A 22,881-nucleotide genomic window follows, 5' to 3' on the forward strand; every position below is an offset into this window, starting at 1 on the left:
CAATACCCTGAGGTCACAGTCGCTGTCCCCACTTGAAGGATGAGTAAACCTACAGGCAGAAAGCTGGACAGAGCAGGCCAGTGCCATACAGGTGGCTATACGACCCTGCCCTGCGAGACGCATGTGGGCTCCTGAGTATGAAGCCACTGGGCCGGCAACAGAAGGCCTGGTACCCCGCAGACTCAAGGTCACTTTGCTGCTGAGGGACGGAAGTGTAGGACTCTGCCTGGGGCGGAAACTCCAGCATCACCCTGCCTGCCACCCCAAGCAGGTGCCTTCTTCCCTTGGGCCTGCGGTCTTCAGTTGCTGGAGGAGACCAGGTGGCATCGACGGTCATTCTTGAAGCTCCTCGAGGGGCCACCCAGACCTCTTATGGCGGGTGTCACAGCTCTAGTCCTGCACCTCAGCCCCACCCTCCCGCAAAGACACACACCCTGAGAAGGGAAGTGGAGCCTAAAGACAGGCTCGACGGAAGCTGACCATAAACGCCGCAGCCCAGCAAAAGGAATAGGGCACTGGAGTCCGGGGGCCGCGACTTCCGAGCCGGGGACTCGAACCCGCGGACACGCCGCCTCGCCCCGAGTCAGGCCTCGCGGGCCCAGCCGCAGGCAGACTCGCGGCTCTTAGATCCCCAGGGCAGCATAAGAACCGCCTCTAGGACCCAGGGGAGCGCCCCGCCCCCGGCGCTGCGCTGGCCAATGGGAGGGCGCGATGGCGGTATATTTGCATGCGGGTGCGCCACGGCCAATCGGCGGCGGGCCCGGGCGCGTGCGCGAGCGGGCGGGCGGTGGCCGGCGGGCGGCGGGCTCAGTCGGAGGATGGCCGCAGCCGCGGCGGGTGGAGCGCCGGGCACGTCCCCCGGCCCCACCGCCAGGGCAGCGCCGCAGGCGCTGCGGAGGCGCGGGGACTCACGGCGCCGCCAGGCCGCGCTCTTCTTCCTCAACAACATCTCCCTGGACGGGCGGCCCCCGAGCCTGGGCCCCGGGGGAGAGAAGCCCCCGCCGCCGCCGCCACCGCCCACCGAGACCCGCGAGCCTCCGGCGCCGCCGCCGCCTCCGCCTCCGCCGCCGCCCGCGCCCCCCGCCGGCCTGCCCCTGCCCGGGCCCGGAGGCAGGACCCCAGGGCCCCAGGGCCTGCTCAGCCCCGCTCCCACGCCCACCGGCTTGGGCCTCGGCCTCGGCCTGGGCCTGGACGGGCAGCGCCAAAGGTGAGTGCGGCCCGGGTCACCTGGAGCCTGGAGGCGGCGGAGTGGCCCGAGGCTGGGTCAGCGCGGGGGTCGGGGTCACCTGGCAGTCACCCAGGGTTCAGAGTTGGGGTAACTGGGCTCCGGGTCAGTGGAGTGGCCCTGGCTGGGTCAACGCAGAGGTTGAGGTAGCTTAGGGGCCTGGCAGCCCAGGACATAGGGTTGGAGTGACCTGGGGCCATCAGCATAGTGGGCAGGGTGGCGAGGTGGCCGTGGGCTGGCTCAATTCATAACATGGGGCTGAGGTGACCTGCGGAAAACCAGGATCAGCCCATGACACAGGGCTGGAGTGACCTATCAGCATAGGATTTGGAGATCAGGAGGTGACCCCGATCCCCTGTGAGCCCCAGACACATGTTGGGGAGTCCTGAGCCCTGTCAGTGAGGGACAGAGACTTAGGGTGTCCTGGGTCTTGCCAGCCCCGGAAGGGAGTCTTGCGGGCCCCTCCCCAGACTAAGGTGTCAGAGTCAAGGGTTTTCTGGGATCTGTCAACCACCTGGACATGTATGTTAGGGTTTCCTTGGGCCTTGTTGATCCCCAGACTTAAGGGTCATGGTCCCCTTAATCCTGCCACCCCTGAATACGGGGTCAGGGTCTTCTCGATCTTGTCAGACCCCAAACACAGGTCAGGGTTCCCTCAACCCTTGTCAGCCCCCAGACACGGAGCCCTGTCTGCTCCAGACACACACACCCTTCCCCAGCCCATTTCATCAGTTCACTGGACACGGGTCTCATAAACGTCCACCATATGTTCCCCTTCGTTCTCTGAACTGGGCGAACCCCCCTGTGGGCCAGGGATCTTCCTGCACTGTGACCTCTCCCCAGAATCTCCCACACCGGCCCAGACTCCCAGCCCACAGCTGGTGGTCCCTGGAGCCCCCCATCACCCTCTCCTCCTTTGTCCTCTCTGAGCTCAGTGTCCCCTGGGCCCATCACATCCCAGGTCACAGGCACTTTCCCTGCCCTTCACCCATCTCAGAGCCTCCCTGACCCCGAGCCCTGCCCCTCTAGTCTGTGCCCCCTGCCCACCTGCTCTGGCTGCTGGACACCCCACTTCCTTCCCCCAGAGACCTTTTCACGGGCCCTGGAGGTATGCAGAGTCTCGCAGCTGGTGCTGCACGTGGGTGGGCCGAGCCCTTGAACTCACCGCAGTCCCCTGGTGTCCAGAGGCTCTTCTTACCTGGAGGTCATGATGGCTGCACTGGCTGTCGTTGCCTCACAGCCCTGGTCCTCAGGCAGTTCCAGGTGATGGTTCTTCTGAGGGACTTCGGTTGGGAGGTGGAGGCCAGGGTATGGTGCTTGTGGCTAGATTTCTTGACTCTACATTCGGAGTCCTTCTGAGTGGCCCTGAGGCCACTGTCACACTACGTAGGTAGACTTCAGCAAGAGCTGCATCTGCACAGGCTAAGAAGCCTGAGCCTGTCCGCAGATGAGCCTGGCCAGGGCTCCGAAGGGAGTCGGGGGCTGGTTGGGACAGAGTGGTCTGCTTGTCCCAAAAGTGGCAGTAGGTGTACCATGTCCCTGGGGAGACACGGCTGCTTACCCGACGGGACTGAGAGGAGAAAAGACTGCTTTCTTGGTGGAAGTCACTCCACTTTAAAACAGCCCCAAAGCTTGCTTGTCCTCGGCTGGCAGACTCCCACAAAGTGGTCCTGTCTCCTGGCGGCCCTCAACCCAAGGACAGTTTCCTGGTCACACCAGGTCTCCTTCAAGCCACTCTAGGGCAGAGTGGCACAGCTGTCCGCTGTGTGAGGCCCTCACTCCCACTTGGCCTTCACATCCCCAGTCAGATGTCCCTCCTGCCCTTCAGGCTGCACCTGCCCATGCAGACTCTGCCCCGCCTCGGTTTCTGCTACCGAGCCCAGGGCCCCGCCCTTGGGTCTGACGGATGGAGGGTTCCTGGGGTGGGCACTGTCTGTTTCTCTCTGCTCCGGGAGTCCAGAGGCAGGGCTGTGGATAGTCACTGCTGAGTGTGGGAGGGTGGCTGGCCTAGCGAAGTAGGCTGCCAGCTACTGGCTGTGGGCTTCAAGGGACACTTGTTCTGGGCATGGAGAGAGTGCTGAGGGTCTTTTCCCAAAGTCTGTGTCATGAGAAGGGTGGTCTGAGCCAGGCTCTGGGAACAGACCTGGTTGGAATTCTGACTCCACTGTTTATGAGCTCTGTGACTTGGAGCAGGTGAAACCGCCTCTCTGAGCCTCAGTTTGCTTCCCTGTGAAATGGGTTTGTGTGAAGTACTACCTGCCAGAGGGTCTGTTAAAATCAGATGGATGGCCAGACTCAGCAAGGGTGGCTTGGCCAGACCAGGGCCAGGGAATGGAGACTCTTGTTACATCCAGGTTGCCCAGGGCATGCTCACAGCTCGACTCACGGTGGAGAGTTTGTGTGCCACACTCAGGCAGTCTGGTGTGGCTTTTTCGCTGAGCCAGAGAGTGAATCCTCAGAACCCTTACCTTCTTCCCTTGAACTTCAGACTCCCTAGAATTTTCTTTTCATATCAACTCCATGGTCACTTAACACTTGGCAGGTTCCAGGCTTCCCCAGCTGGTCAGAAGCGGGCGTTCAGGTGCTCTGCCTGACCCACCAGGCCTGTGCCCTCCTGCTCTGCCGCGGTGTCACACTCCCCTCCCCCGTGGAAAGCTTGGCAGCCTCATGCAGCAGCAGGGTTCCCTCTGGCAATCTTGGAAAGCCTCGTCCCAGCAGGGCTCTCAGCCTCCCTCAGGCTGCAAGCCTCTCCTCTGGAGTGGGAGTGGGGAGGGAGGCAGGAAAGCAGCAGCCCCTCACTTGGCTGGCCTGGTCTGTGCTCAGAATTCACAGTGCCATTGTCAGCGCTGTCCCTGTCTCTGCACCCAGACACTGGCCAGGTTCAGGGAAGGAGCCCTGAGAACACGGAGTGGCCTTGATTCCAGCGCCCCTGCCGTGGTCAGGAGGGCAGCAGGTGGCAGAGTCTGGTAGCGGAGGCTGGTGCACAGAGCTCGTGGGATGCAGCTGCCAGGCCCACCCCATCCGGCTCTGTGCCTCAGTTTGGCCCCTGTATACTGAGGGCTGTGAGGACTGACTTGATGTGTAAGATGCTTAAAATAAGGAAAGATAAAAGGAGATAGCAATGAAGACAGCGGTGCACGAAACCAGCTGGGCTCAGGTGCTCAGCTTGCTGAGGGGAGAGGCCTCTCCTGCAGGGACCCAAGACCAGCAGGAGGAGCCAGGTCAGAGGTCAAGCAGCCTGTAGGCTTTGGGGTATGGGCGCTTATTGTGCCAAGGGCCCATGGCATCTGCCAGGCGCCTCCATGGAGACCGCCGCTGGCCCAGACCCTGTCAGTGAGGTCCCAGGTGTGCAGGAGCCATTGGGCCCCACCTGGGAAATTACCTGAGGAAGAGAGCCTGAGAAAGCCACGCGGGACTGCTCCTGGGGCCTCTGAGCCTGCCTGTGGGGCGTGACGCACACACCTCCCCAGGGATGGTCTTGTCTCCACCGGGCCAACTTCACTGCCCGGCTCAGGTCCTTTTTGCATGTCCACCTCCAGCAGAGCACCGTCTCAGGCCAGGGCAGGTCCTGCCTCATCGCCGACTGTGGGTCAGTGCTTACCCAGCCCCTACCTGGGGCATTCCTGGTTGCTGGGCAACAGGCAGGAATGGACAGTACTGAGACACGGTCCCAGGATCACGGGTGATGCCAGGGCTGCTGCCCATGGGAGGATGAGGGCCACATGTGAGCTGAGCATCCAGTTGAGGGGGATATAGCCACGGGAGGACCTGGAGAAGGAGGGTCCAAATGGAGGGAACCCCGGCAAGGGCCCTGAGGCAGGGAAAGGACTGGCACAAGGAGTGGAGGGCAGTGAGGGTGGCCTGGCTGAGGGGGAGAGGCTCCTGGGTGTCCCTGGCCGGGGACTGAGCAAGCTGTGTCAGTGCTGGGGGTAGCTTCACTCACTGAGATGGGCAGAGCGGGTTGGCAGGACGTGTGCTTGTCTGCCCTTCAGCCCTGCAGAGCCACTGCCAGGCCCCCATGTCCCCTTTCCAGGCTTCCACTAGGCCCCTTCCAGAGGTACTTCTGCCTGCAGCCTGCTGTGGGCACGCATGACCTGTCTCACCCCATTCCTAGGCCCGAGGGAGCTCTTGGGACCCCTAGGCTGAGCTTCGAGAGGCGGTGGGCAGACCAGGGCATGCCCAGCCTTTCATCTCAGCACTCCGCCCCACCTCAGGCTCTTCTGGCCTTGGGTGGCCCTTCCTAGCACTCAGGTCTGCCTGCAGACCTGCTTCTGGCCCATGGCCTGGGCCCCCTCCCCGAGAGCAGAGCACGGTACCGAGGCAGCCTGCCGTCTGCCCCCTAAGGCCCCACCCCCTGAGGCCCTTCTGTCCTCCTCACAGAAGGCGCGTGGCGTCCCAACGCTGCTCCCTCGAGTTTCTGGAAGACACAGTGGGATGTCCCTCGGGTCAAAGGTAAGGACCCTGCCTCTCTCCTGGGGCCAGGATGGGTCTGGGAGGGGCAGAATGACCTGCTTTTCACCTGCAGAACCAAACACATATCCGGATCCCCGAGACACAAGGGCCTGAAGAAGACACACTTCATCAAGAACATGCGGCAGTACGACACCAGGAACAGCAGGTATGGGCGCGCGGCCCACCGTGTCCTCCCTCCAGCCCGGTGGGACCTCGTCCTGCCTGTGTCAGCAGCCCTGTCCTCCTTCAGCTCAGGGGACTCGTCCCCACAGCCCGTCCCTTGTCCCCTTGGAAGTGGGCCCTCCTTCCCTCGCACCCACCTCCGTTCATATTCCCTGAGCGCCGGAGTCCACAGCATGTCCTGGGCGAGGGGCCGCCCAGTAGACTCTGGTCTTGAGTAGAAATGCTGAACGTTGAGAACACAGTGGGGATGGGCAAAGTGGTGGGGTGGCCAGAGGAGAAGGAAACACAGAGGGTACCTGGCTTCCCTGAGCCAGGCGCACAGCCCTGTGTGGGAGATGCCGGGTCCCTGGTGCCCACGTCCCTCACGCCCCACCCTCCTGGCCCTGAGGCCATCGTCCTGACCCTGAGTAATCCTTCCTGCTGGAGGCTGTGCCCAGGTACCCACCAGGTAGCCCTACTTGGGGAGTGCTGAGTCTTCCCCATGGTGGCCGTAGCTCAGACAGTCCAGGACCCCCAACACTGTCCCCACGATGGGCTCTGTCTGGTGCTTAGGAGGAGGCCCCAGGCAGACCGAGTGCTAGCCTGGCCAGGAAAGGGGTCTCCTACCATCATCCTCCCTGCTGGACTGGGGCTGGGCCAGGCAGAGCTGTGCCCAGAGGGAGGAAAGGCCAGCCCTCCTGCCATGTGCCCCACATAGGGCCCCTCTCGGGCCACTTTGGCTTCAGACTTGGAAGCTGGGGCTTCCTTATGCTCTTAGGCTCCTGCCCTCCTGGGATGCCTGGGGACTGGCTCCTTCAGCCAGCCAGTCCTCGGGGCCATGCCTCTGCTGTCCTGCACCACCTGTTCTCTCCTGGATGACCTAGCCTCCGGCTTCCACCCTGCCTGCACAGTGTTGTACGTCATGTGGGAGGGCTGCGCTCACTGAGGGGACGAGACACAACGCCCTGAAACTCCTAGAAAGACTGGCGAAAGCTGGGCGGCCAGATGGACCAACCCTGGCTACTGGGCCCCCTTAGCTGGGCATCCCCTGACCCTTGGGACAAAGCCCAGCCTTAATCCAGGCAGGAAGGGGTCTCCTGGGAAATGCCAGCCACCCTGTTCTGACCCGTCCCTCCTGCAGGATTGTGCTGATCTGCGCCAGACGGTCCTTGTGCGCAGCCTTCTCAGTCCTACCCTATGGAGAAGGCCTGCGAGTCAGGTGAGTGGCTGATCCCCAGCCAGTGGGGGCTCCACACCCTCGCAGCTTTATCCAGGGGCCAGCAGACCAGCTTCTGCTCAAGCTTCTCAGGGGCTCCAAAGGCCCTGTGGGTCCTGGTTCTCTGGGAGGTGCTGCTAGACATGGGTACCTGGGACATTCCTGCTCAAGGGTATGGAGGTGGGAGTGCTGCCAGCCTCAGGCTCGGCTCCCAGCCTCCGCGAGGTCAGCAGTGGGGAATGGCAGCTGTGTACCGTCCTATGCATTGCAGTGACCTGAGATTGGACAGCCAGAAGCAAAGACACCCGTCTGGCGGCGTTTCTGTGTCTTCCGAGATGGTCTTCCAGTTGGAAGGTGTTGAGCTGGGGGCAGATGGAAAGGTGGGAGCCAGCACCGTGCTCAGTGGGAGCACAGGGCTTATGCATGTCTTCCGGGAAAGTAAACTCAAAGATGTGTTCGACTGAAATCCTCTAAAGTGTGAGGTCCCTGTGGGAGGAGGCCAAGAAGCCTGTGCAGACCGGTCTGGTGGCTGGGTGACAAGATTGGCTCTAGTGGTGAGGGTGAGGGGCTCAGGACTCCTGGACCAGGAGAAGTTCCAGCTGCAGATCCCAGTGAAGGATGGGGCATTCTGGAACCCCCGAGGGAGTGAGCAGCATCAGTCCTGGGTAGTGGGAGCTGTAGCGGCCAGGAGGGAGCTCACTGGACCTCTGGTCTTGGACGGGGCAGCAGGGCTGAGCCTGACGCGCTGCCTCTCCAGGTTGTGTCTTACGCCAAGTTCCTGTACCCCACCAACGCCCTGGTCACGCTCAAGCCAGACAGCCACGGCCCAGCGCCTCAGCCTCGGCCCAGCGTGCCCCGCACTCTGCTGGGGTCCCGCTGCAAACCTGTCCCACCCAGGGCAGCACCAGCCAGCTCGGAGCTAGGTAGCCAAGGGCCCTGACCGGGGGCAGGACAGATGGCCACGGGTGTCACATCCCAGCCCATGGTCCTTGGGGAGGAGGCTTGGGGAGCAGGCTGGCCATGACCTCTCAGGAGAGTGGGACCCTCACCAACGGCTCCAGGGGTCCTTTGTCATCAGGACACCCTTCCTCCCACCCAGCCCCAGGAGAGAGGACCACACCTGGAGCCCCTGAACCCCACTCTCCTTGTCCTACAATGACACCCTCCACCCAGCTGCCCCCTGGCGCTGACAGACCTGCCCCAGGCTGGGGTCAGCATAACTGCTGACCCAAGCTGTGGGCTCGTGGTGGGTCAGGGCTGCCCTCTGCCCGCAGGGGCCGACGCAGGGGATGCCCTGGAGTACAACCCCAATCTGCTAGATGACCCTCAGTGGCCCTGCGGCAAGCACAAGCGTGTGCTCATCTTCGCGTCCTACATGGTAGGGGGGGTCACCCCTGGGGGCGGCTGAGGGGTCAGCACTGAAGGGGTGTGCAGCTGCCTCCCCTGGCTGGGCAGGTGCCCCCAAGCTGCATGGGGATGGTCTTCTCTGCTGCAGACCACGGTGATTGAGTACGTGAAGCCCTCTGACCTCAAGAAGGACATGAACGAGACCTTCCGGGAGAAGTTCCCCCACATCAGGCTGACGCTGAGCAAGATCAGGAGGTGAGGAGGCCTCGGTTGTCCCCAAGCCTGTGGCATCCCCGTGCCCACAGCCCAGCCAGCTCAGCCCTTCTCTCCTATCCCCCATGGAGTCCTGAGCTTGAGAAACCCAAGGCCCCTCTCCTAAGCCCACCCTCCTTCTGTCCAGCCCTGGCAGCTCCCTGCCACCTCCTTGGTCAGGCGCCCTCAGTCCAGTTCAGTTCAGTCGCTCAGTTGTGTCCAACTCTTTGCGACCCATGAATCACAGCACGCCAGGCCTCCCTGTCCATCACCAACTCTCAGAGTTTACCCAAACTCATGTCCATCGAGTCGGTGATGCCATCCAGCCATCTCATCCTCTGCTGTCTCCTTCTCCTCCTGCCCCCAATCCCTCCCAGCATCAGGGTCTTTTCCAATGAGTCAACTCTTCGCATGAGGTGGCCAAAGTACTGGAGTTTCAGCTTTAGCATCAGTCCTTCCATTGAACACCCAGGACTGATCTCCTTTAGGATGAACTGGGTGGATCTCCTTGCAATCCAGGGGACTCTCAAAGAGTCTCCTCCAACACCACAGTTCAAAAGCATCAATTCTTCGGCGCTCAGCTTTCTTCACAGTCCAACTCTCGTATCCATACATGACCACAGGAAAAACCATAGCCTTGACTAGATGGACCTTTGTTGACAAAGTATTGTCTCTGTTTTTGAATATGCTATCTAGGTTGGTCATAACTTTGCTTCCAAGGAGTAAGCATCTTTTAATTTCATGGCTGCAGTCACCATCTGCAGTGATTATGGAGCCCCAAAAAATAGTCTGACACTGTTTCCACTGTTTCCCCATCTATTTCCCATGAAGTGATGGGACCAGATGCCATGATCTTCGTTTTCTGAATGTTGAGCTTTAAGCCAACTTTTTCACTCTCCTCTTTCACTTTCATCAAGAGGCTTTTTAGTTCCTCTTCACTTTCTGCCATGAGGGTGGTATCATCTGCATATCTGAGATTATTGATATTTCTCCCGGCAATCTTGATTCCAGCTTGTGCTTCTTCCAGACCAGTCTTTCTCATGATGTACTCTGCATATAAGTTAAATAAGCAGGGTGACAATATACAGCCTTGACGTACTCCTTTTCCTATTTGGAACCAGTATGTTGTCCCATGTCCAGTTCTAACTGTTGCTTCCTGACCTGCATACAGATTTCTCAAGAGGCAGGTCAGGTGGTCTGGTAGTCCCATCTCTTTCTTGTGATCCACACAGTCAAAGGCTTTGGCATAGTCAATAAAGCAGAAATAGATGTTTTTCTGGAACTCTCTTGCTTTTTCCATGATCCAGTGGATGTTGGCAATTTGATCTCTGGTTCCTCTGCCTTTTCTGAAACCAGCTTGAACATCTGGAAGTTCATAGTTCACGTATTGCTGAAGCCTGGCTTGGAGAATTTTGAGCATTACTTTACTAGTGTGTGAGATGAGTGCGATTGTGCGGTAGTTTGAGCATTCTTTGGCATTGCCTTTCTTTGGGATTGGAATGAAAACTGACCTTTTCCAGTCCTGTGGCCACTGCTGAGTTTTCCAAATTTGCTGGCATATTGAGTGCAGCACTTTCACAGCATCATCTTTCAGGATTTGAAATAGCTCAACTGGAATTCCATCACCTCCACTAGCTTTGTAGTGATGCTTTCTAAGGCCCACTTGACTTCACATTCCAGGATGTCTGGCTCTAGGTGAGTGATCACACCATCGTGATTATCTGGGTTGTGAAGATCTTTTTTGTACAGTTCTTTTGTGTATTCTTGCCACCTCTTCTTAATATCTTCTGCTTCTGTTAGGTTCATACCATTTCTGTCCTTTATCGAGCCCCTGGCTGCTGCTTATTCCTGCCCGCACCTGCGGGGGCCCCCACACCAGCGCCCACAGCCCCTGAGCCGGCCGCTGACCGTCCGCACCTGATCGGTAGGAGGTCAAGGCCCCACATGAGCTGCCCACACACCCCCTCGATGCCTTGGCACTGCCCTTCCCTCCCCACACTGGTCCCCTCGCTGCCACAGGAGGGCAGGGACCCAGTCCTCTGTGGTGTCCGTTTGTGGACAGTGCGGGTGCTGTGGGCCGAACAGTGACCAAGACCAGCCTACCGCTGCCCCCGACCACCCCAGCTATGGGCCCTTGTGCTGGGCCGCGCCCTCCGGGAGGAAATGGCGTTTTTCCCAGGGCCCAAAGACACGCCCCCCAAGCGGGGAGTGGCCACTTCCCAGCCCCACAGCCCGTGGCTCCGTGTGAACCCGCAGTTTGAAACGAGAGATGCGGAACCTGTCCGAGGAGTGTGGCTTGGAGCCCGTGACCGTGTCCATGGCCTATGTGTACTTCGAGAAGCTGGTGTTGCAGGGTAAGCTCAACAAGCAGAACCGCAAGCTATGCGCCGGCGCCTGCGTGCTGCTGGCCGCCAAGATCAGCAGCGACCTGCGCAAGAGCGACGTGAAGCAGCTCATCGACGTGAGTACGGGCCGCCCCCCCCCGCCCCCGGCCCCCGCCCAACCCTCCGGGTCTCAGAGGAGGGCCCCGGCCCGGCCCCTGAGGAGGGGCCCGGCTCAACCTCTTTTTCTTCTTGGACGCAGAAGTTAGAAGAAAGGTTTCGGTTCAACCGACGGGATCTCATCGGCTTTGAGTTCACAGTGCTCGTGGCCTTGGAGCTCGCTCTGTACCTTCCTGAGAACCAGGTGTTACCTCATTACAGACGCCTCACACAGCAGTTCTAGCCAGCCAGCCTCCACACCCTGGCTTCCAGTCCTAAGCACACCACACCGCCACGGTACTTTTGAGAGTCCTTCTGCGTGCTGCTGAACAGACCTGGGGCTCTGTCAGTGCTTCTCATTTTCCTGTGCCCACGACTGCTCTGGCACCAGGACTTTGGTCTACGGCGTCCAGTGGTGAATCCACCGTGCTTCTCCTCTGCTTCACCCAGCCGCCTGCTGCTGTCAGAGCCGCCGCGCTGGTGTCTCGTGGAGGCCTGGGTTTCCAGACCCTACTGCAGACGCTGGATTGCTGGACTTAACCCATTGGAGCATTAATCTCGGTTATTTGGGGTTTTTGGAGGTGGAGACCGCACTGTGGAACTCCCCACCCCCTCAGCCCAGACCCTAGGGGTGTCTGCCCACCTCCCCATATCCACAAGCAGAGCTCTGCGTCAGCCTAAGCCAACGGGGGCAGACTCCTGGTTAGTTGTGATCTCATTTTTTACTCTCAGACCTCTGTTTTCTCAAGGATCGCGTCACTGTGAAGTCCTGAGGGCCTGGGTGGCAGATACCCCAGCTGGCCCCTCCATGGAACCAGCCTGCACCACGCAGGGATCTGTCTCACCAGAAAACCCCACTTGCTTATGACACCCAGGACCTTCAGAATGACTGGATTGCTGGTTCTTGATCTTCCTAAGCAATATGGCGGGGGGGGATGTATTTATTGTCATTTAGGATTTGGTTCTGTGGGTCTTTTTCTAAGGGAACAAAAACTGGTTAAACAACGTCTGCTGAGGATGTGACCTGAACCACACTTGATCCTCCAGCAGGGAAGAAGACAGACCACTTTAACTGTCCTGCTCACGAGGGTAAAGGCTCTGCCTTCCTCCCAGGCAGGAAGTGAAAGCCACCTTGGCCAGAGCAGTGGTCACACCAGGCAGACCCCAAGGGCTGGTCGTTGTCCAGGGCAGGCCTGTGTCCAGCTAGTCCGCCTCACCAGGCTACATGTTACCCAGTTCTTCCACTTGCTGCCCCACCATAAACCCTTAAGACCTAGGACTGGAGCTTCTCCTTCACCAGCCAGCTGCTCTCAGAAAGGACCGTCAGCTGAGCCATCAAGCTGCGTCCCACTATTGTCCCAAGAACCTCACTGAGGGGGCGCCGGGGTAGCCCCACACTGCATCCTGTCCATGTGGACTGGTCGTTCTGCAGAAGAGATGCCAGCCCTTATCAGCGCATTCCACCACCAGTAGCTCAGCAAGATCTCAGTCCAGGAGGGCACAGGGACCCCTGCAGGGGTGCAGAACAGCTGCCCTACCCCACTCGCTGCTCTTCTTCCTTGGTCACTCACTTAGGTTCAGGAGGACTGCAGGAAGGAATCCGAAGCTCAACTCTGTACCCAACCTTATTTATCGAGTGCCTCTTTCCTGTTCTCCCCAGGACACCCCCAAACTCTGATGTGCACCAAGGGGGCTTGAAGGATGAAGCTGCTAGGCCCCAGGCAATCCTTGAAGGTGTCCAGTATCTCAAGGAGACTTCTGTTACAGGCACCTAAAGGGACCAACTTCCAAAATGTACGTGCTGGTTTACAGTTAGCTTTGAGGAACACATCTTGAGAATTTCGGTACAAATGTTAGAATGGCAATACAGTGTTTATATAGTGAGAACTAGTCATTCACCAGGCCCTGTAACCTTCCCTTTAGTGTGTTGTGTCCTTGTTAATGTCAAGAGCTGCCACTGTGTGGTACTCAAGTGAAGCCAGTATTTAAGGAATTAAACTTCAGCCTGAACTATCACCCCAGACACCTGTGTCCAAGGGGCTGGGGCTACTCCCTCAGCGCCTAGGAAGCACCATAGGCTTAAAAATGTGTGCTAAGTGGCTGTCTGACCTCACTGTCAAGTGTCAAGGATCTGTTTGCAAAAATTAATGTATTTGTGCTTTAAGTAAAAATTTGGTTTTGCAACACGTGTCATAGGCTGTCTTTCAGCTATCATCCCCAACACTCCAGAGCCCAGAAAAGCCCACCCCCCCCAAAAAAAAACACAGAATGAAGCAAATAAGTTTTCACTATTTATTTATAACAAATATTCCATGTCCGGGATCCTCTTCAGTCAGAAGTTCCTGGAACAAAAAAGGACAACACTAAAACCTGGTTTCTGAAGCATCCTAGGCCCCAGTGCCCAAACTCCAGTCCTCTTACTTTGAGACGATGCCATCAGCCTTGGCCAGCCGGAGAATGGAATCATCTGACTCGCCCTAGGGAAAAAAGCAGGTTGGGACCAGCTGCTCTTCTAGCCAGAAATCCCGCCCAGCTGCCAACTGGTTGGACCAAGTGGAGACTAGCTAGCAACAGGCAGACCGCGGACTCTGCAGTGGGGGACAGGGTCTCAAGGAGGTCCCTGTGACAACCGGAAAGCTCCGAGGTTTTCCAAGGTGGGGTGGCCCTTTTTATGGATCCTGAGCGTCCTATTTCCACCCCCAGGAAGAGGCTGGCAACCAGCACAATCTGATCCAACAGGCTCCAGTCCATTTCGCCAACAAACCCGCTCAGGCTTGGGGACAGCGAGGGGGACGCTATTCCGGTTCAAAAGCCCACAAGGTAAGCGCGGAGCCCCGAGACACACACCATCCTGCGAATGGCCCCACAGATAGCGTAGGTTTTAAACTGGCCGTTAAACCTGCCCGTCACTTTGTCAACCTAAAAATTGAAAAAAGGAGTCATAAAGAGGTGCCCAAGCATCTTCGGGTCGAAACTTGAGGTTTGGAAATCAACGTGCAAGTCCGCCCGACCTCGCCCCCTCACCCAGCGGGTAAGCCCTGCGGCCGCACAGCTCACCTCGGCCACGTTCATCTGGATGGACGCGTGGTCCTTGGCGCCGATGATACGGTTGCTGGCGGAGCTGCAGGGGAAGCGCAGTCAGCGGGGAGATGTAGGTTGGGTGTGGGGGGGAGGGGATGTAGGTTGGGTGTGTGGGGGGGAGGGTGCGTGGGGTTTAGGGGCAGGAGAGGGGGACGCTCACCATTTCCGCGGCACATACAGGTCCACGAACTCACCGGCGTCGTTCTGCATGTTGAGAGAGCGTCTGCGGGAGCCCAAGGCGGCTTCGTGAGGGCGGACCGTGTCCGCGCGCCCCTCCCAGCCCAGCCCCGACCACCGCGCGCCAGGCTATGTTCCCGTCCCGATCCCGGGCCCAGCGCCGTCCCCCTACCCCCCGACCGCGGACCCTAAAGCCGTTCTCCTGCACCGATCCCAGACCCTGTGCCATCCTCCCTCCCGACCTCGGGCTCCGCGCCGTCCCCCTTGCCCGGACGCCGGCCGCGCAGCCCACCTGATGGTACCACGATGAGCTCGAGCGCAGAAAGGAAGCGCCACTTCCCCCGGCAGCGCTATTGGTGGGAGGGGCGGGGCCTCGGCGACTACTTCCGGGTGCCGCGCCCCGCCGCGAGTTTGCGCGCGGGGGGGTTCCGGTCACTGTGACGCGTTTCCGCTTCCGGTGGCCGGAAACTTCCAGGCGTCCCACGGATTTGGGCGGGCTGCTGGTGCGAACTTGCGAGACCGCAGGTGGGCGCGTCTTCGCAGCGGTGGTTTTCGCCCCCGTGGGCGCTTCCCGCCGCAGGGATGGGCCAGTGCCAAGGGCCGCCCAGGCAGGACCCGACCCAGGTGGGAGGGCGGGAGTGCTGGCACGAGCCGGGTTGTCAGCACGTGGGAGCTACAGACCGCTCCGGGGGTCTTACTCCAGGGCCAAGTCAAGTACCGCGAAGATGGACACAGAACGGGCGCCGCTGGTTATAAGAGCAAGAGCGAGCCCTGGGGTCCTGAGGGAGGAGTGGCAGGGCTGGGGTGATGGGCTCCTCCCGAAAATGGAACTTAACTGCCCCCAGAAACCCGGGTCTGAGCTGGAAAGGAGCTTGGCCACGCCTCGTGGGAGCCAGGTCAGACCCGCACGGCGGGTGGTCAGCACTATTCAGACCCTGCTCAGGATCCTTCCGCCACATCAGTCCCACTCCATCCTCCCCGGAGCAGTCTATGCCAGGCCCGTCCCTGGTGCGAGGGTCTGTTAATGAAGAAAATAGAGAAACTCCAGGCTGCAGAGCTAACTCCAGAGCCCTCCGTCCCGCAATCCTGTGATTGTGCCCCGCCGTCTCAGCTGAAACACCCCCTTGGGACTTCATCTTTCAGATGAGAGAAAGGGCCCCCTCGGGGGTCGACTCCAGAGCTTGTACACCCCGCCGCCCCTGCTGCCCAGGGCCGAGCCCGGCAGTGGAGTCTCCGAAATCCCGTTACCTCTTACTCGGCAAACCCTCCCGGTCCTCCAAGATTGGGTCCCACCTCACTTCCCCCACTCAAGTCTCCGTGAAGTCGCACAGGTGAGGGCTCTGTCAGGGCTGTGTCTGCTCACCTTGTGGCGACTGCGAATGATCCTGGTCGGCCTGTCCTCACGGTGCCCCATTTGAGTCACAGCCAACTTCTGTATAGGTCCGGGAGGGTTTAATATCTGGGCCTGGTCAGGGCTGAGGCTTCTCATACCTGGAAACCAGTGTTCGAGTGGGCAGTGTGTTTGCTTTTGCTTCCCCTGGGCTCTGGCAGCTGGGCCTCAGGTCACTGAGGCCAGTGCCCTGTAGGAAGGTCATCATTCCCTGTTGGTGCCAGCTGGAGAGATGTGTGCCCTTTCCAGGACCCCCAGCACATGCAGGGACATCACGTGTTTATGCTTGTGGTTGTATTATGGACCAGGGTTCTTGTCCTCCCTGCATGCATGTGTACTAAGTTGCTTCGGACTCTGCGACCACATGGACTGTAGCCCTCCAGGCTCCTCTCTCCATGGAATTCTCCAGGCAAGAATACTGGAGTGGGCTGCCATGCCCTCCTCCAGGGAATCTTCCCAACTCGGGTTGAACCTGGATCTCCTGCACTGGCAGGTGGATTCTTCACCACTAGCACCACCTGGGAAGGCTTTCTTGTCCTCCCTAGTCAATAGAAATTGATATGAGATGAGATAAGAAATTCAGGCAAGGCTTTATCAGGGTTCCTGCTGCAGTAGGAAGGAGTGAAAACAAGTAATAGGTTCCCTTGTTCGCTCCATTATGTGGCGTGAGGGTAGGAGTGGGTCCAGGGATTGGGCTGGAGGGGAGCTTAGGTGGTTTGCCCATCTCTGGTAGTGTTGAGTGCAAGGGGCATGCGCTGGTACTGTGTTTTTGCTTCCAGCTCTTTAGAAGGGGCAGTTGGATTTTTAATCTGTGTCCTGTCCATAGTTTGCTTCACTTGCACGTGTAACAAAATCCACTCACACCCATTAGAATGACTACAATGAATTTGAAAAAATAAGTGTTGAGGCTGTGGAGAAATTGAAATCCTGTGCATTGTTGGTAGAAGGTAAAATGGTATAGCTGCTGTGGAAAACAGTACAATGGTTTTTCAAAAACTTAAAAATAGAACTGCCACATGACCGAACAATTCCACCGCTAGGTTACTTACCCAAAAGAAAGCGGTGTCTTGAAGAGATTTGTACAGCCATGTTCACAGCAGCATTTTTCACAATAGTCTAGGATGGAAGCAACCCACGTGTCTGGGTGGGTGAAGGGATAAGCAGGATATGGTCTGTGCACACAGTGGAATGTTGTTCATCTTTAAAAAGGAGGGAAATTGTGACAAGCATATGGATGAAACTTGAGAAACTGTGCTAAAATAAGCCAGTCACAAGTACAGTGTAATTCCAGTTACACAAGGTGCCTAGAGGAGTCGAATAACAGCGGCGGGGGCTGGGGGTGGGGGTTAGTGTCTAATGGGCATACAGCTGCATTCTGCAAGGTGAGAAAGTTGTAGAGATGGATGGTGGTGATGGCTGCACGACAGTATGAATGTATTTAATACCACTGAACTGCACACTTAATGGTCAAGGTGGGAAGTTTTATTTATATGTATATTATCACGATAAAAAACATTTTAGATACTGTAGGACACGCATGGACACACAGAAGACAACACAGTCTCTTCCGGGTGGGGCCAGAGTTCCTCAGGCCAAGTTCTTCAAAAGGAAGCTCTGTGACCCCACCCCCTGGCAGTGAAATGTATATGAATGAGCCCCTCTTTGAGAAACTGCTTTGTCTGTTTAAATAAATTTTAAAAATAAGAAGAGACCCTGCTGTCCCAGGTCCCACAGACAGGAGCAAGTGGTCCCTGAAGGGAGCCAGCTGGGCCTTCCATCAGCAGTGCCCCTGTCATCTGAAGTCGGGCGTGGGGTCGGAGGGGGGGCAGCTGCTCAGGCTGGAGGCTGAGGGAGGTCGGAACTCAGGAGAGATGTCCCTGCCTGTACTCTGCCCAGCAGCCACTATGGGGCGCCCAAGAGCTGTGCGTAGCCCTGCAGGCATCCCTGGGCGGGGCTCAAGGACAGAGGCTCATCAGTCGCTTTCCTGCTGGCTGTAGGGGGCTGGCCACCTCCCTCAGGCCTCTGGCCCCCAGCCAAGGGGTGACTTGTTTACTGAGCTTCCTATGAGGTCTCCAGGTTGGGAAAGGGCCAGAGGGTGGGTGGGATGAAAGGGTTGGGGGCAGGAGGACCTGGCACTTGAAGATACTGTCCTCTTGGGGCAGCCCCCAGGGGCTCAGAGCAACAGCTGTTGAGCAGGGTGGTCCCCATCAGGATCCTTGAGCACCTCCAGGCCTGCAGAACCTACACCTCTTCCTGCCCCCTGCACCCCAAGTGCTCTAGATCACCCACCTTGCATTATCACATCAGGACGACAGGCTGACCTTGCACCCTCCTCCTGCCTCTTAGCTGTGTGGCCAGTCACTTAGCTGTCTCTCCTCCCGGCTGTAAAGTGGGGACAGTGGTAAGAGCACCACCCCGAAGGGTTAACGCATCTGGGGAGCTCAGAGTGGATGCGGCAGTCAGGGTCCTCAGCACCCCGCTGTCAGCACCGGCATCACTGTCACCCTCGTCCCCATGCCGCCACCATCATTTGGGTTGTTATGCCGTGACCCCAGGTCTACACGGCTGTAGAGCTGACTCCTGGGTTGACTTGAAGCTGCACTCTCACCACCTGCATCTCACACAGGACCCCATTCAGGCTGCCCAGGAGGGTGCCAGTGGCCAGAGGTGTTGGGCGTGTCCGCGTCCAGCATCCACTGCCCATTCACCTGCACTGTCCTGGGCCCTAGCCCATGGCAGGTAAGCAGGGCTCAGATGCATGGGACACAGCCTTCCCGGGCAGGGGGCTGAGGGGCACCTCCTGGCTCCTCCCAGAGCAGCTGTGTCTGCGCTGGGTGGGGCCCGGGCAGCCTGACACGCATTGTGTGTGGAGGGGAACCAGCCCCGAAACCAGGAAACCCTCCTTCCGGGCCTGGGCGCGGGCCCAGGGTGAGCCACAGGTCAGGGCCAAGGGACAGGATTCTCCCCGTGCAAACCTAGCCAGGAGTTGCAACCACCAGCCCATCCTGCCTGCACTGGTTCCCTGGGAGAAGGTCCAGCTCTGGACACAGACCTGCCTCAGAGGGACTCCAGCAGGCCCTGGTGCCACCGCCGCCAGCCACAACTCCAAACCGTCCTCCGGTTTCAAGGAGACAGGCGGTTCCGTCTGACTCTGTGAGTTTAAGGGAGGTCCCAGCAGGTGTGCAGCCCCGGCATGTAGGTCTGACCTCAGTGACCTGGGGTGTGGGGCCTTGGGCACTGGTGCTCACAGGCCGTCAGGGCCAGGAGCCTGAAAGTGTCTAGCCTGTCACCCTTTCTGCTCTATTTTACTTTGTCATTCTATTTTATTTGTTGTTGTTCAGTAGCTTAGTCCTGTCTGACTCTACGAGTCCATGGACTGTAGCATGCCAGGCTTCCGTCTTTTACTATCTTCCAGTGTGTGTGTTAGCTGCTCAGAGTGTCTGACTCTTTGCAACCCCAGGAACTGTAACCCACCAGGCTCCTCTGTCCTTGAAATTCTCCAGGCAAGAATACTGGAGTGAGTTGCCATTTCTTTCTCCAGGGGATCTTCCCAACCCGGGGATCAAACCTGGGTATCCTGCATTACAGATGGATTCTTTATCCTCTGAGCCACCAGGGAAACCCAGAGTTTGCTCAAACTATTCTACTGTGTTAGACTTTTTCATTGAGATATAACCCACACGTGGTGATAAGGAACACAGACCCTAAGTGCCCCCCCACCCCCCTGGTTTTTACATCTGCATTCACACATGCAGGCAGTGTGTGCTGCAGACTGTGCTGGCATTGGGGCAGCATCTGGATGGGCCTCTCCCCTCCCCACCTGGCTCCCAGGAGGCCTTTACGGACCTCTTTCCCAGTTACATGTACAAACATTCTGGAGGTGGGGTGGGGGCCTAAGCTGGGCACCTGGACCCCCACTGACTCGTAACAGAGAGCACTATGAGATCAGAGACACCCAGGAATGTCTCATCTTCTGGCCCCACCCCTCCCTCGGGGCCAGGCCACAAGGGCTGAGCCAAGGGACAGGAATGGAGGCACTTCCACCCCAGGCGTGCACGCAGCAGCCAGCTGACTCATCCCAGTGGACACGCCACAGGCTCACCACGCTGGCCAGAGGCCAAGACATTCCAGCCAAACTGGGTGGAATTTCAGGTTCAAAGCAAGAAGGCTGCAAGGCCCACCTTTACTCCTGGGCCAGGCCTGCCAGGGGGACACCAGGTTCTATCCCCAAGCTGACCTCTGACCCCACCCAGGTGGCCCCATGGCCACCCTGAGAGGATGTGCAATTATGAGCCCACTGTACAGAGCAGGAAACTGAGGCCAAGGGAGAGGAAGTGGCTCCCTCAGAGTTACAGAGCCAGGGCACAGGGCAGGGCTTGACCCAGCCTGGAGCTCTGGGGTGGGGGGATGGGACATAGTGCACCAGAACGGGGCCTTGGACAGGAAGACAGGAACCCCCCAACACTGCCCCGTGCCCAAGCCCAAAGCTGAGCCCTAAGGAGGCTTAACTTCGGAGCAGGGGTGTGGGGGTCCCTCATCTGCCCACTGGGGACACCCAGCTGGGAGCCTGGAGTGGACTCGAGAGGAAGGCTCTCCCTTGGGCCCCTGGTGGTGATAATCTGCCCGCAGGTTATCTGAGCAGCAGGCAGTGAGTGTGTCAGCAGCTGCTGGAACATGCCCAGAGGCAGAGGTTTGCTGGGCCTGGAGAGTGCAGGTGGAGGGAGAGAGGACCCAAATTCCTGCCCCGGTGAGGAGCCTAGCCCAGGCTTGTCTCACTCTGCCCATCCCCAGCTCTCCCCTCCCTGCCCAGCTCTGCAAATCCTCTGAGGCCCCAGGATGTCCAGCAGGGCCCAGCCAGGAGGTGCCTCTGCCCCCCCCCACCCACTATGACCTCAAGCAGATGACTGAGGGCAGGTGGCTGTCCTGTGGCCCCAGGCGAGTCCTGGGCCCTGCAGCGTTCAGGACAGGTGACCCCTGTCCCCAGGGAGCTCCTGTCCCTGTTGTTGTTCAGTCACTAAGTCGTGTTTGACCCTTTGCTACCCCAGGGACTGCAGCACTCCAGCTTCCCTGTCCTTCACTATCTCCCAGAGCTTGCTCAAACTCATGTCCATTGAGTCAGTGATGCTATCCAACCATCTCATCCTCTGTCGTCCCTTTCTCCTCCTGCCTTCAATCTTTCCCAGCATCAGGGTCTTTTCCAATGAGTCGTCTCTTCACATCGTTGCATCAGGTGGCCAAAGTACTGGAGCTTCAGCTTCAGCATCTGTCCTTCCAGTGAATATTCAGGGTTGATTTCCTTTAGGATTGACTGGTTTGATCTTCTTGCTGTTCAGGGGACTCAATGGTCTTCTCCAGCACCACAGTTTGAAAGCATCAGTTCTCCCGGAGAAGACTACAATAAGCATCTCATCTCAGGAAGGTCTGGGGCAGTTGGGTCTCATCTGGGAATGTTCCTTCCCCACCCTGCCCAGGATACACAGCAGTACACTGTCCTGACTTAAGGAGGGGAGGTTGCTGTGACCACAATTGGGTGGAGACCAGGGATGCTGCTCGAAACCCCACAGCGCCCAGGATGACCCATAGGGAGGCGTCCAGCCCAGAACGCCAGTGGGGCCTGGTCTAGGGCTTTGAAGGCCAATGGCCCCTCCAAAGGGGCCATAGCTCAGGTGGTCAGGGAAGGCCTCTCTGAGGAGGGGACATTGTAAAGCAAGGACCAGCCATGGAAGGTGCCACCCCTTCCCACTGGTCACCCTAGTGCCCAGCAGCCTTTGGAGAGGAAAGCCAGGGGCTCATTCGGTGGTGGGGGTGGGGAGAAGCAGGCTGGGATCTGGTGCCAGGCCTGGGGAATCCAGAAGGTGGAGGGAAGCCTCTTACCACCCCTCCTCCCGGGCTCCTGGCTCCCAGTAGCCCAGGCTACATTCCTCCCAGGGTGGGCAGGTGATGGGAGCTCCGAGCATTCCAGTGGAGATGCTGGAGGCCTGAAGGCTGCTGGCATCCACCTCCCATGGGGCCCAGACAACCTCCTGAGGCTCTGCCCCATTCGGCTTCCTGGGGCTGGTGCCATAGGCCTCCCTGAGGACGCTTGGGTCAGGCGTCCCAAAGAGATGCGGACATAGGTCCAGCCAGGAGCAAGCCTGCAGGATAGGGACTGAGCACCTTGCAGATAAGGGCAGGACTTACTAGCCCGGCAGCCTCCTGACTCCTGAATGAAAGGCCGGGTTGCACAGAGCCTCAGAATCATGGTGCTAGCGACAGGCACAGTCCACAGAACCCTCTGATGCCCTGTCTCCTGTCTGTAAGACAGACTTTTGTGCCCATCAGATCAGGGGCCTGCCAAGCTACCAGCACACGGCACAGAAAAGGCTGCTCCCTAAAGCCCCACTAGGTGAGTGGTGCTGAGGGGCTGGGGCCAAAGATGAGGTGAGAAAACAGAATCACTGCCATTGGCTCGGTGGGCCCAGAGAGGTCGTGCCTCTGACCTGAGGTCACACAGCAAGCCCCAGATGGAGTATGGAGGCCACAGGAGACCAGGCTTCCAAGGAGGGGTGACTCTCAATTCCCACCCACTGGGGAGGCCAGGAACGGACTCCCAGAACCACCCTCCCACCCCAAGATGAAGACCAGCTCCCAGGAGACCCACCAGCGCCGTGCCCGGCACGAGCCTTCCAAGTCTTGAATGTTTACATTCCTGTAGGAAATACCTCCCCAGAAGAGCCCAGGACGAATGTTCTGTAAATGTTGAAACTTGAGGCAAACAGAGGCCTGAGCTGAGCCCCACCCACCACCCTACCTCTCACTGCGGCATAGGCCCCGCGGGGGTCCTGGAGGGGACCTCCTGAGCTGCCGGCAGGACAGAGCCCTGGGCGGGCAGATGGGGGTCCAACTGCAGGTTCCCCTATGCCCCCCACCCCTTCCATGGTCTCAAGCCATCCTTTTATGAAGTTGGGGTGACAGGAGATGGGCTTGGTTGGGGTGTCACTTGCACTTGAAGCTCTGGTGGCCCTGGGTGAGCCCCAGTACTCAGGGGGGTTCGCAGTCAGGCCCTGAGGCGCAAGCCTCAGGCACAAGCCCTGCGTGTGACCAACGGCCCCGTGTGTGC

At 58.7% G+C, this 22,881-nt stretch overlaps 2 protein-coding genes across 4 annotated transcripts; one reads left to right on the forward strand and one right to left on the reverse strand.

The window, feature by feature from the left end:
* The first annotated feature begins 818 nt into the window (after positions 1 to 818).
* Positions 819 to 13,320, forward strand: CABLES2 (Cdk5 and Abl enzyme substrate 2). Its single transcript, XM_055544510.1, has 10 exons — positions 819 to 1,207; positions 5,606 to 5,677; positions 5,751 to 5,843; positions 6,981 to 7,058; positions 7,327 to 7,435; positions 7,813 to 7,978; positions 8,330 to 8,433; positions 8,551 to 8,657; positions 10,911 to 11,115; positions 11,238 to 13,320. Exons 1-10 carry the CDS (start codon positions 819 to 821, stop codon positions 11,376 to 11,378), a joined length of 1,464 nt encoding a protein of 487 aa, XP_055400485.1. The 3' UTR covers positions 11,379 to 13,320.
* Positions 13,321 to 13,412: 92 nt separating this feature from the next.
* On the reverse strand, positions 13,413 to 14,806 carry RPS21 (ribosomal protein S21). Of its 3 annotated transcripts, none has more exons than XR_008701592.1 (6): positions 14,685 to 14,806; positions 14,376 to 14,438; positions 14,192 to 14,255; positions 13,899 to 14,053; positions 13,556 to 13,611; positions 13,413 to 13,476 (listed from the first exon to the last, which is right to left on the reverse strand). XR_008701592.1 is itself a non-coding variant. In XM_055544511.1 (6 exons), exons 2-6 carry the CDS (start codon positions 14,423 to 14,425, stop codon positions 13,467 to 13,469), a joined length of 252 nt encoding a protein of 83 aa, XP_055400486.1. In that variant the 5' UTR covers positions 14,426 to 14,438; positions 14,685 to 14,781; the 3' UTR covers positions 13,413 to 13,466. The 3 variants fall into 3 exon arrangements, 2 of the variants coding, with proteins under 2 accessions (XP_055400486.1, XP_055400488.1); XM_055544511.1 differs by having other exon boundaries at positions 13,982 to 14,053; positions 14,685 to 14,781; XM_055544513.1 differs by having other exon boundaries at positions 13,982 to 14,053; positions 14,635 to 14,719.
* Between the last annotated feature and the right edge of the window lie 8,075 nt (positions 14,807 to 22,881).

Source organism: Bubalus kerabau, chromosome 13 (genome assembly GCF_029407905.1).
Source record: "Bubalus kerabau isolate K-KA32 ecotype Philippines breed swamp buffalo chromosome 13, PCC_UOA_SB_1v2, whole genome shotgun sequence".
Classification (NCBI taxonomy): Eukaryota; Metazoa; Chordata; class Mammalia; order Artiodactyla; family Bovidae; genus Bubalus; species Bubalus kerabau.

Coding starts and splice junctions, on each gene's coding strand:
- CABLES2 (XM_055544510.1), top strand. CDS start 819: ATGGCCGCAGCCGCGGCGGGTGGAGCGCCGGGCACGTCCCCCGGCCCC. Junction 8,434..8,550: donor TCATCTTCGCGTCCTACATG/GTAGGGGGGGTC, acceptor TCTCTGCTGCAG/ACCACGGTGATTGAGTACGT. Junction 11,116..11,237: donor ACGTGAAGCAGCTCATCGAC/GTGAGTACGGGC, acceptor TCTTGGACGCAG/AAGTTAGAAGAAAGGTTTCG.
- RPS21 (XM_055544511.1), bottom strand. CDS start 14,425: ATGCAGAACGACGCCGGTGAGTTCGTGGACCTGTATGTGCCGCGGAAA. Junction 14,256..14,375: donor CTGTATGTGCCGCGGAAATG/GTGAGCGTCCCC, acceptor CTTCCCCTGCAG/CTCCGCCAGCAACCGTATCA. Junction 13,612..13,981: donor GTGGGGCCATTCGCAGGATG/GTGTGTGTCTCG, acceptor TTTTTTCCCTAG/GGCGAGTCAGATGATTCCAT.